Consider the following 12,285-nt stretch of genomic DNA (forward strand, 5'->3'; position numbering starts at 1 on the left):
CAGAGTGCTGAATTAGGATGCAGAAGCATACTATCAATGGGATGGATTCTGCCCTCCTTTGCCCTGCTCAAGCCCAGGCAGACTGATAAAACAAGAAGGACAAGCACTGAGTCCCAAAACAAGAAGAAAGTGAGCTATGGAACGTTATGTCTTCTGCTCTCAACCACAGCTGAACCCTCCCGATTCCATGCAATATTCTCCATAACAATTTTATTGGCCATAACCTGGAAATCCCTCCATCTTAAAAACCAAAATTTTTCCAGTGGCAATAACACAGATGGTGGGCAGCTGTGTGGATCTCATTCCTGGCTCTGCATTGCTCCCTTTCTGGGCTGTTCCCCGAGTCCATCCTCAAGGTGCTTGGAAAGTGGTATCAGAACATCCATTGGACGATCTGGCCAGTCCAAGGCTTCTAGCTTTACTGTTTGTTCCTGGGACTGGAACGTTCACTGCTGTCCCCACTCCCTCCGCATGAAAATGCGACCACCCTCATTGAGTACTATGTCATGAAGGACAATGGGCTCTGTGCTTGGGACAGTGGCACGCACCCAGTTAAGCCCTTAATAGAAAGGGCATGTAGAGGGGGCATTGCAGGACCTGCCATTTTCATCCTAGGCCTTGGGGTACATGGTCTTCAGGTGCTTAATCCACTCCCTGCATTGCACAGAAGTCCATGATGGTCCATATGGTCTTTCAGAGGTGGATATTTCTGGAGCACTTCCTGACATGATCCTATGTGTAATCACAGCAGAGGTTAACTAGAATTCTAGTATGCCCTTTCACCCACCATCCAGCACGCAGGTAGTTGGCTATCTTCTGAACTATTTGGCAGAGCAGGAGTGAGCTGTTCACAGACTGGAGCAGGCTCCATGAAAAATGAAGGGTTAGATGCCCAGCAAGAGTACATTAACTGGTAGGTAGCTTCCAGAGCACAGAGGGTGACTAGGAAGTGAATACATAAAAAGGTCTTAAGATACTGGTGCAGAGAACTGTGGGAATGGTGCTAGTGGAGGACTATCTAAACTTGATCCCAGGTGCCCATGCCATGCCTTTGTTACCTTCACACTGCAAAGTGAATGGATAGAGTGCAGTAGATGTGTATTTAAGGGCTTTGAGTGTGGATGATAGGGGGGTTGGGAAAAAATGCATGGCATGACATACAGCAAGCCTGCAGTGTAGACATACCCTTAGTCTTTCCCGCTAAAAGCCTCCCCCCACTCACTTCCTTTCTCAGTCACTGTGGACAGCACCACTACTATCCTGTCTATCACTCAGATCTGTAATGTGGCAATCATCTTTGACTCAGACCCCTTTCTAGGTCCTCACATCCAGGCAATGTCTAATTCTTGCAGATTCTTTCTGCTTAACATATTTAAGATACAGCCTTTCATATCCATCCCTACAGCTAAAACTCTTGTCCAGAATTTCATTATGTCTCATCTCAATTACTGCAACATCCTTTTCTCTTGACCTTGACAAACGCTATCTTGGCCAACTTGTATCCCTTCAGAATCCTGCTACAAAGCTCATTCTCTTAGCCCATTGCTTTGACCATGTCACCTTTTTTCTTTGAATCCCACCACTGGTTCCTGCTTTTCCATTGCATCAAGCATAGGCTACTTGTTTTCACTTTCACGGCCCTTCACAGCCTGTCCTCACCCACTTATCCTCTCTCATTCACTTTCAAAATGTTGACTCTGACTTCCGACCATCCTGTGATACCAGCCTCTATTGCTCACTTGTTAAAGTTTCAAACAGGCACCTTTATGCTTTCTCCCATGCTGCTCCTCACATTTGGGAGGATCTCCCCATAAACATATTCAAAATTACATCCTTAACCTCCTTCAGATTCCTCCTTAAAACTCTCCTCTGACATGATGCCTCCAAAGAAACTGACAGTGGTTAGGTGCACAGACACTATTATCTACCATGCTGACCAATACTGCCTCATTGTTTCCTTGTACTCCCCATTTATATCTATCTGTTGTCTCTTTTGTTATAGCTAGATAGTAAGGTCTGTGAGGCAGGGACCATCTTTTTATTTTGTACAGTACCTAGCACAATGGAGTTTTGGTCCATGACTGGGGCTTCAAAGCACTATGGTAATACAAATAATAAACTAGGAGGCTGACACTTTGTAACTTCTGTAGTTTGAGCTCATTGTACACACCAGGGCCTTCTTGCATTCTTTCATCTATTTCAGGACTCCATATAACACCCTGAATATATCTCTCTTAATGGGGTTCTGTACACCTCTCATTTCCTCCTCTTCCCATAACAAGGAAACATTTGTTTCTGTACAATTTCAGGAAAAACATGTTGCTGCAAATATACCTGTCTTTACTCAGGAGACTATTTTGTTTCCTTCTGGTAGGAATTTCAAGTAGAGCCTCATTTTCTTTTATTCAGAGGCAGTCTTTGATAGTGTATTTTGGAATTCTTCCCCAAAAATTTTGAGAATCAAGAAGCTGTACAGAACTGCCTGTTTTTTCTTCATTTCAGAATGACTTGTTCTGTCTTTCCTCCTTCTCCTAAGTAACCTTACTGATGTCATGAAATCCTTAACTTTCCATGATGATCTCAAAAATCTGCTGCAAGAGTAAACCAAGAAAAAATGACAATTGCAAAATCAGCATTTTTATGCATGGCCAGAAAACAGCACAATTCATATACATTCTAGAATAGGGACCTTTTGAAAATATAAGCCATCAGGTACAAATGCCTCATAGATTCTGGGGAGATGAAGGTTGTGCCAAATATAAGTTAAAATGTAAAGTCTCATTTGACTTATTACCTCAGTTTCATATGGTGAAACTTTCCATGAGTGAAATCCTGAGCCTATTGAAGTCAATAGGAGTTTTACTCTATATACGAAATATACAATCAAACAAAAATGCACTCTTTTTTTGGATTTCCTGTTATCATCATTATTTTGTTATTTGTGTTATGGCAGCTTCTAGACACTCCAAACAGGACTAGTGTACTTTGTGCTAGGTGATATATGAACTAAGAGTAAAAGACAGTCTGTCTCAAAAAGTTAAAATAGTACTTAAAACAAGATGCCAATTATTGGGTACAACAAAAAATAGGAAGAAACAATACAGGGAGGATGCAAGAAACAGTAATAAGAACATGTGTTTGCATAGGCCAAATACATGCATACCTCAATGGTTTTAAACTGGTAATATTTTTTAAAATTATGACAAATAAGATAAATATCAGAAGTCCCTGGCCATTTATCTAGCCACTATCTAGAATGTCATTTTGCATAAATTCAGTGGTTCAAATTAATCCTCGATGTAGTCCCAATGACATCAGTGGTTTACACTAGGGGTTCATTTGGTCCAGTAAGTAGAACTCATTAATTTCTAATAGTTAATTTATGTATACTGGATATACCAGCTCTTCAGACATGCAACTCCAATAGCTGAAACTAAGTGCCTTAGAAAAGATAAGTACTTTTTGTTCTGCAAGGACAGTGTAGGATGGTGTACCAATTGATGAGTGAAAAATTAGTCATCTGTGCTTTGCCGGTGATATTGATCCGATTGAACATTGCAAGAAGGGCAAAAATTGCTAGAAAGAGTAGTGGTGGAAGCAGAGAAGTTAGGTTCAAAGATAATGGTAACATCTTAGTCTGCTGAAAAAATGAAGCTATTCCTACCCAAATCTGAGGAGGCACTGGAGTGCATTGAGCACTTCAAATAGCTGGGTAGCATGACTACAAGGGATGCCAAACATCACTTAGAGATCTGAAATAGAACTGGATTTGCAAATGCTGTTCTAGCAACACTGAGCCACATTTGAATCGGTAAAGGTATTACTATGACATGTAAAATGAAATTACGGCAGTCTCTTGCTATATGCATGTGAGACGTGGATGCTAAGGAAATAAGATATTAAGAGGCTTTCTGCCTTTGAATTGAAATGCCACAGGCAATTGCTGTGCTTTAGCTATACCTTGCATGCAAAAAATGAAGAGGTAAGTACACAAATTTACAAGATAGCCAAGTTGATACCTGATATCATCTAGATGACAAGAGGAAGAAAACTTGAGCTTGTGAGACAAGTGAGTCAGATGAGCAGAGGAAGATTGACAAAGCAAGTTTTGCAGGGTCTGGTGCTGGGGCATGGGTGATTAGATGATGGGTCTGACTGGACAGGATGCGGTATGCTGCACTTCTTAAAGCTGCGTGAAGATTGTAAATTGTGTAGGAAGGCTGCTGACCATTGACTCCCAGGTGGTGTGGTTACTGTTCATTGTGATGTGACTAAATGGTGATTTGTACTATGAAAGTATAATAAAATAAACAATGACAGTGTGAGGAAAAATTGCCTTCATATCTTTGTCTAGAGAAGAAGTGTAGTCCCATGGCTAAAGGCGCAGAAGCCTGGACATTTATGTTCTTTCTGGCTCTGCCCAATGAATCAGTGTGTGATCTTGAGCGAATCACTCAGATCTTTCCAGGCTTCACTCTTCCCAACTGTAAAATGGTGATAAGGATACTTGCCCACTTCTGTAAAGCAGTGAGATATACCAATGAAAAGCACTAAGTAAGAACCAAGTATTACTACTACTACACAGGGGTTGAGCTATGGTACTTAAACTCCTTTGAAACATAAATTTATAGGCCTGCGACACTGACTCAGCCCTGTAGCCTCAGCAGTAGTATATTATGCAGTTTATTGTGAAAAGGAAAATGGGCTGTCTTTCAAATGGCACTTAAGAGATCCTCTCGGCTCTGTCTGGCTGTTGAATGGCACTTCTTTATAAAAAATAAATAAATAAAGGCAAGGTTTTGGCCCAGTGTTCTTGGCCAATGGTTCGCTGCTGCCCCCCATCTTAGACCGTATCTACTTTAGAGGTTTTTTTTTTCCCCTACAATTTTTCCACCAGGGCTGCAACCAGGGCAACTCCACTAGTGATAGTAACATTGGTAGTGTGCCAAAATAGACCTGCCACCACCATTATAATCACAATGTCGTCAAACACTGCTCAGAGCAGTGGTTACAACAGTGGGGGCCACTGATAACCAGTCTATACTAACACTTCCACTGTTGCTCCTGCTGGCAGGAGCACTGGTGGGAAGTTTTAAGAAAACAATTTGAATGTAGACAAGCCTATAAAGGTGTCTGCATTCCATTTTGTGTATCCTGCAAAAAGGTCTGCAGTCTTGTCCCTTAGACTAGTGCTTGAATCTCCACTTGCATCTTCAGAGGCAGGATTGGGCTCCGAGTTTGTAACGTGCAACATTGTTGGTCTTAAAGATGTAAAATATCCAGCATTGTACTATGAAAAATTCTACTTTTCATACTGTAGAGAAAGTTATCATGCAATACCTCAAGTGAGGCAAATTCAGATGTGACCATTACTGCATTACTACTAACAGGGATGGCGTGGCATAGGTTTGTAGTCAGGCCCGGCACCTGAGGTATTGGTTTAGACCAGTAGCCTGCATCGGGGTGCCTGGCTGATTAGTCTTGTTGGAAGAATGTGGCTGCTGATTTGAGCCAATCTTACCATAGCATAGCAGCCTTCTCCTTCTGAGAAAGAAAGTGCATTCGGTCCCTGGGGTGTTTCACGCTTCACCCCATTGTGCAGGAATATTATGGAATTCAAGGAGTATAGAGGAAATGAGAAGAAATGTTTATATAATGCTTTCTACCCTCCAGGAAGAAGGTCTGTTGTGACTGTTGTTTGACGGCTGATCTTTTCTATACTGAGTCTTTGTGTTGTGTGCTGCAGAATCTCCCCTCCCTAACCTCAGCTAAGAGCATTTTCTCTAATGTGCAAAACTCCATAACAAGAATATTTGTTTTTGTATTCTAGGGGCCCATTTTGGATCAAGGAACCAATGACTGTTTAAAAAGACAAGCCCTTCCTCTAAATAAGTGAGGTGATTGTGGATTAGCCCAGGAGCTTTGCAAAAAATCAGATGTGGCACTGGGCTCATGGTAAAGGATAGTGCTTATAGTACTGTCACTGGCGTCAGTTAGATCCAATTGATGTACTTACTACAGTTATATCAAAGGGAAAAAGGGATAACTTTTTGCGTAAGATTGCTCACGGTGCAAACTGCTCAGCGTTTGTAAGCTGTGACTCTTAGAAGCTTAGGGGGAGTAGCGATTAGAGCTATCAAATTTTTGCCACTCACCTGGACACCTACACAATCCATGTCATAAACACTTGGCTTGACATACGGGCGCGGGACAAGGGGTTTCACTCTGACACGTCTGCCCTCTAATACCAGAGCCGATGTGGTGTGAACATTGGTCTGCTAAACCGGGGGTTGTGAGTTCAATCCTTGAGGGGGCCATTTAGGGTTCTGTGGCAAAAACTGGGGACTGGTCCTGCTTGAGCAGGGGGTTGGACTAGATGACCTCCTGAGGTCCCTTCCAACCCTGATATTCTATGCAAGTATCTCATTGTCACCTTATGAGTGTATTGCTCTGGAATTTTTTCTATGCAAGTAATAGGGCATTGCAAGTGATGCTCTTGGCGGATGGGATGGGGTTAAGGAGTGTGTGTATGTGTCTACACCGTAGGGGGAGTTGCACGGGTGGATCACAGTAGCATTCCCGCCCTATCAGTGGGCCAAGTTGCTCAGCACGTCAGTCTGCCCGCTTCCCTACGCCTAACCAGTCCCACCAAAGGGTTCCGGTGGGATCTTCGGCGAGGCGAGCCCTGGCAGAGCGGATCGAGGCGAACGCTCAGAGTCCAGGAAGGCGCCGGGCCGCACGCGCGCGGCCCTCCTCTCCCGCCGGGCCGGGCCGGGCCGGGCCGGGGGGGGATGAGGAAGCCGGCGCGGCTCTGGGAGGCCACCAGGAGAGGCAGCCCCGGCAGCGGCGCGGCTTTGGAAGGCTGAATTCCCTCCTGAATGGGCAGCTGCCAGCTGCCAGCCCCGGCCGCACCTGCCCGACCTGCAAGCCGGTGCCGACGGGAGGAGGCCTCAGCGCGCCCGCCCAGGCTGCTGAGCCGGTAGGAGTTGACGAGCCCGCTCCCCTTCCTGGCTGGAGTGGGAAGGATGCGGCCGGGCCCCGCGCTCCTGCTCGCCGAAGGTGACCAGCCGCCGCTGCCGCATTTGGGGGTGTGACGGGAGGCGTGTGGGGAGAGGAGAGTGACTCCGGATCCCTCCTCGGACTCATCCTCGCCGAGCCGGAGCCGCTGCCGCTGCCGCTGCCGCGGGCGGGGGGAATTTGCCCGCTCCTGCTGGGATCAGTGCAGCTGCTTTTGCTTGCTGGATGCGTGTGCATGAGTTCTGCACCGCATGGGCGCAAGAAGCGCCCCGGGACCGCCGGCTCTATCTTCCAGATCAGCAAACCCCCCCTGCCCGGCAGGGACGGGGGACGCCGGGCCAGCGGCTCTGAGAGCTCCTGCAAAACCCAGAGAGCCCTGGAGGACTGCAAGATGGTGGGTAAAACAAAGGGCTTCGCCCCCCCCCGCTCCCCAATGTATTTTTGTAGTTTGCGGTCGTGCCACGCCCCCTCCAGCTTGTCTATTCCGATCACACTTGCAGCTGCACTATTTTTAAAACCGCAGCCCCGGGTTAAGTTTGACACCCTTTCGCCCGAGTCGTAATGGCTAAAGACCAGGTGCCGCGAGAGGGGGAGAACTGATGGACCCTGCAGATTTTTGACCCTCAACCCCCCCAATTTTATTAGCAAAATAGGAAACAAGGGTGGCAGCGGCTAGAGCACCAGAATAATCCAGATCCACTGCAACCCATTGCAACAGTGCTGCAAAAACCCGGCTCCGGCACTCCCCGACACCTCCCCCCCCCCCACAAGATCCAGCCAAATTTTGGCCCCAACCCGCCCAAATTCTAATATCTTGCCTAGAAAGATCACAAGTGTAGCTTCTCCAACTGCACTAATTAAATCTGTATCGTGATTCATCTCACCCTAGCAATGCTGCAAAAAGCAAGATCTGGCACCTAGATTCTGCTGAAATCTGCCAATTTTGGCCCCAACCCTTTACAATCCACCACTTAAATAGATAAGAAGTAGAGGTGCTTTTAGTATGTCAAAAATATCTGTACTTCCATACACCTTAGCAGTGCAAAATCCTAGATTAAGCACCAGAATCTTACTGGATCCATCTAATTTTTTGGCCCCTCAAATGTAAGCGCACAAAATTTCTTCACTAAGATAGTCACTCTTAGTATGCCCTAAATATTTGGACCCCAGCAAAACAGCAGCACAAAATCCTGTCCCTGGCACCTGAATCCAGCGGGACCTCAGCAATGCTGGGCCCCAACTCTGCAAATTAGAGACTAACTAGAAAACAGTGGAGCTGATGCTATTTTTCACTAAAAATCTGAACCCTGAATCTCAGCCCTCTATCACTGGAACATGCACTGGGGTACCTGGATCCTGCCAGATCCTGCCAATTTTTGCCCCTAATATTCCAAATTGAAGTGTCTAAGTAGAGGGGGAAATGTAGCAGCTCCAAGTGCACCAAAAAAGTCCAGACCCTATTGCAAGCTGTCGTGGCAGCACTTTAAATACATCTAGCTAGCAACGTTTTTTCATTCTAATCCCCCAAATTCGAACATCTTAACAGAGAAGAAGTGGAACTGGAGAAGCTGCACTATTTAGCTGGTAGAATGTTTAGATTTGAGATTAAAAAAACAAAAGTTTGGGACCAAAAATTGCTGAGACCCAGCAGGATCCAGGTGCTGAATCCAGCTTTTTGTGCTATCGCTGTTCCCAGATGCACAAGGATCCGGATTTTTTGCTGACATAGTAGCAGCTACCATTGCATTCTATTTAGGCAGTGGCTTTGGGGTGATAATTGCCAACATTTGGACGTCTTCACCAGAACCCAGGGTCAGATTTGAGGTTTTTATAGAACTTTGTACCACAATGGATTGAGGTCCAGATTTGTTTTATTATTAATTTATTATTATTATTTTGTGCACTAGCATCTACACTTGTTCTCCTCTTAGGCCATGGAACTTGGGGGCTTGAGGCCAAATTTAGCAGGATCCACGTGCTGCATCTGTTTTTTAGTAGATGTATGAGGATGCATGAGGATCTGGATTGTTTTGGTGCAATAGAAGCAACTAAACCGGTTCTCTGATTCATGCTAGGGAATTTGGGGAGGAAGGGACAAAATTGGCCAGATCCAGGTATGGGAGATGGGTTTTTACAGCACCCTTGCACAGGGATGCATTGGACCCAGCCCAGACTTTCTTGGTGCAATATGAGCAGCTACCCTTGCTCTCTATTTAGGCATTAGAATTTGCTGGATCTGGTAGGAACCAGGTAAATCCAGATTTTTACGTCCTTCTTCCCCACTACAAGTGGCCTTTATTCATGCTTTTATCTCTTGCAAATCATAACTGCATTCAAAGTCAACATACATTTTGTTTCTTTTAAAATAAAAAGAACGCACATTGTAGATTAATGGAACAAAATAATAATTTTTCCAATGCTGTGAATGTAAAGATTTATCCAACAGTGTCCAAATGTGTCTGCTAGTGTGATGCCAGGTTGGAGTATTTCTGTGGCAAGGCTGAGAGGTTTATCTATTTCTTTGTCTGTTTATTTCACACTGGCCAAAGTGCTTTCTGGAATACTAAGTGGAAAGTGCCTTTCTAGTACATCTTATCAGCCAACAACTTCAGATCAATTTCAAGTCTGAAATCTGGGTTAGAGGCCAGTGACAGGAAGGAAATCATTACAAAATAAATTAGCAAAGACTTCAATGCATAAATGAAAGGTACTTTCCACTCCATAACTGTGTTGCTAATCAGAAACAGAGGGAGTGAAGAGAATCATCTCTGGAGACATTTTTGTCTTTCGTTATGATAAAAAATAATCTCTTGCTATCAGGAGAAGAAAAGCCTTATTTATGTCTGCATAATAATAAGATTAACTACCCGAACACGTTCAGAAGTTTAGTTGGGATATTACTTTCCTGCAAGAGAACATGTACTTATAAGGTAGCTCACATGAAGGCCCTACCCATTTGCTAAATGTTAAGGACTTGATCCCATTCTCTGTGAAGTCAATAGGAGCAGGCCTTGAAATAGGAACGTTTTTATAAATGCCCCATTATTTTATCAATTAGTTAAATGTTTCATGTAAGTAAACAATCTCTGTTTTTTCAGCTTGTTCAGGAGTTCAATACCCTGGTGGCTCTATACCGGGAGTTAGTCATTTCCATTGGGGACGTCTCCGTCAATTGTCCATCTCTACATGCTGAAATGCAAAAGATTAGAACCAAAGGATGTGAGATGGCCTATCAGGCTCATCAAAAACTAGCAGCAATCTCTGGGTAAGAGTCTTCTTAGATTTCTTCCATTCAAGCAAGTACCTTCATAATATTCAAGTTTCTGGTTGCTAAACAGTATTTCAACGGAGCTTTGGGCAAAGGCACCAAACTGTTATACTACAGTCTATGCAGACACCATTGTTAGGATTTAAATTAAGAGCTGTATGGTCTTGGAGTTTACGGAATGTACAAATCCTTATCACAGCATCATTTTGGGCCAAATCATGCTGCTGATAGGAATTTGGCACTGATGATAGTATCCAATTCATTTCATTGAGACTTTTTCTGTAAAGTGAGAAGGGTTTGGCCTTTAATTGGCAGTCACAACACAAAATGATCAAAAGAATATAATCCGTGGTTGAGCTTCCAGGGTGAAATTCCATGAGCCTGATCCTGCAGTCCTAACACAGTGGGAGTATTACATGACTAAAGATTGCAGGAACGGGCCTTAAGATAATATGGTTTTATAAATAGCTAAATAGCCTGTGCAGGGAGAGAAATCACCAATTTGATCACTAAGCTACTCAGAAGTATTAAAATTGCACACCGCTCAGAAATCATGTAGGGGGAATTCTTACTTTTTTTTTTCCCCCTGCTAAAATTTGTTTTAAGAAATGTATCTCATTTTCGAGGCTAAGGTAACAGATAGACTATGGGCAAAATTTTCAAGAGACCAGCATCCCTTTTTGCAGTTGCAATTTACATTTGTAAAATTTACACCTACAACTGAACTTGGGGTGCAGGTATTTAGAGATGCTAATATTCTGCTTTACACCTACAGTTGATTTTTCATGTACAAAATAAAGAGATTAAACTTCTGCCCTTATGACTATTTACCCCTAGATCAGCAGTTCCCCAAAGTTTATCCTAGCATGGATCACATCTTAAAGGAAATATTGTCTTGTGGACCATCTCCTGTCTCATTTGCTACTGTGGGAACTACAGCTGTTGTTTACATCAAAAAGACATAGAGGGGAAATATTTATGTATTTTCAGTCCTCTTTAATGTAATGAGTATTTTGTCCTTTTTGAAAAAAAAGTTAATCACAACATCTCTTAATTTCGTTTTCCCTTCACATCTGTTCTGTTTCTCTCAGCTGAAAACAAGGATGAGAAAAAAACAAGCTCTCTATGGACCACCAGCAAGTGCTCCTCAGACCATAAGTGGTCCACAGACCACAATTTTAGGAGCTATTGCCTTAGAGATTTTAAGTTTGGATCCTGCAAGTTGCCGAGTGCCTCCTGTAATTTAAAGGACCACCTGTCCACCAACTTCAATGGGACTTGAACTAACTCAGCATCTTGCAGGATCAAGCCCTTGAAGTGGGGCATATTTTAAAATACATAGAACTTAAACATAAATTATTTCCATAATTTACATCTGTATTTACCTGTCACATTTGCCTATATTAAATCATCTTTCTTATGTCTGCTAACTCTCACCTATTTGTATTGAAATGAGGGCTACAGCCTCCCAGACCATATTTCCCCATTTGAGTCTGCAGTAAAGACATATTCTAAATTTGTGACATCACATCCTTGTCATGGTAACAGAATGTGTCTTCAGAAACTCAGGATTATGGCTCATTGCAGGATAAACGAAGAGAAAAAGTTGATCTCTCCAATAAGGGTAAAATCCCCCCCCCCCCATAAAGCCTGAGTATTTGGGTTCTGTGGAGGTGAAATCCACTTGCCAATTAGTGGTTGCTGCATAGCACTCCTGCTTCTGCTGTTTCTGCCGATAAACTGTAGTAGCTGCCCCCAGTACTTCAACATCAGCCATGCAGGGTGTTAGGGCCACTGCATCAACATAAATGTATATCTCCCTTAGCTCGCCATAGCCTTCTGTGCCTGCCTGTGAAGATCCAACATGGAGATGCTTCCTGTGACACACAGATGATGCACAGAGATTCCTGTGTGGCTGCTCTGCCTGTGATTTCCCAAAGCTAGTCCCTATTGGGCTTAAGTGAGATGGAGAGCCTTTTATTGGCCTTCCATACCACTGG

The 12,285-nt window shown here is 43.7% G+C and overlaps 1 protein-coding gene across 2 annotated transcripts in view; it reads left to right on the top strand.

Moving 5' to 3' along the window:
- The first annotated feature begins 6,580 nt into the window (after nucleotides 1-6,580).
- The window catches only part of LOC119855380 (regulator of G protein signaling 7 binding protein), a 78,519-nt gene continuing 72,814 nt past the window's right edge, over nucleotides 6,581-12,285 (top strand). Inside the window, exons 1-2 of one of the 2 annotated variants that reach the window (XM_038401177.2) lie at nucleotides 6,581-7,411; nucleotides 10,116-10,282. In XM_038401177.2, the coding sequence (XP_038257105.1) occupies nucleotides 7,253-7,411; nucleotides 10,116-10,282 (326 nt within the window). In that variant the 5' untranslated portion in view covers nucleotides 6,581-7,252. The remainder of the gene's footprint in view (nucleotides 7,412-10,115; nucleotides 10,283-12,285) is intronic. The other variant, XM_038401175.2, reaches the window with a different exon arrangement.

The sequence above is a fragment of the Dermochelys coriacea genome, chromosome 5, assembly GCF_009764565.3.
Source record: "Dermochelys coriacea isolate rDerCor1 chromosome 5, rDerCor1.pri.v4, whole genome shotgun sequence".
NCBI lineage: Eukaryota > Metazoa > Chordata > Testudines > Dermochelyidae > Dermochelys > Dermochelys coriacea.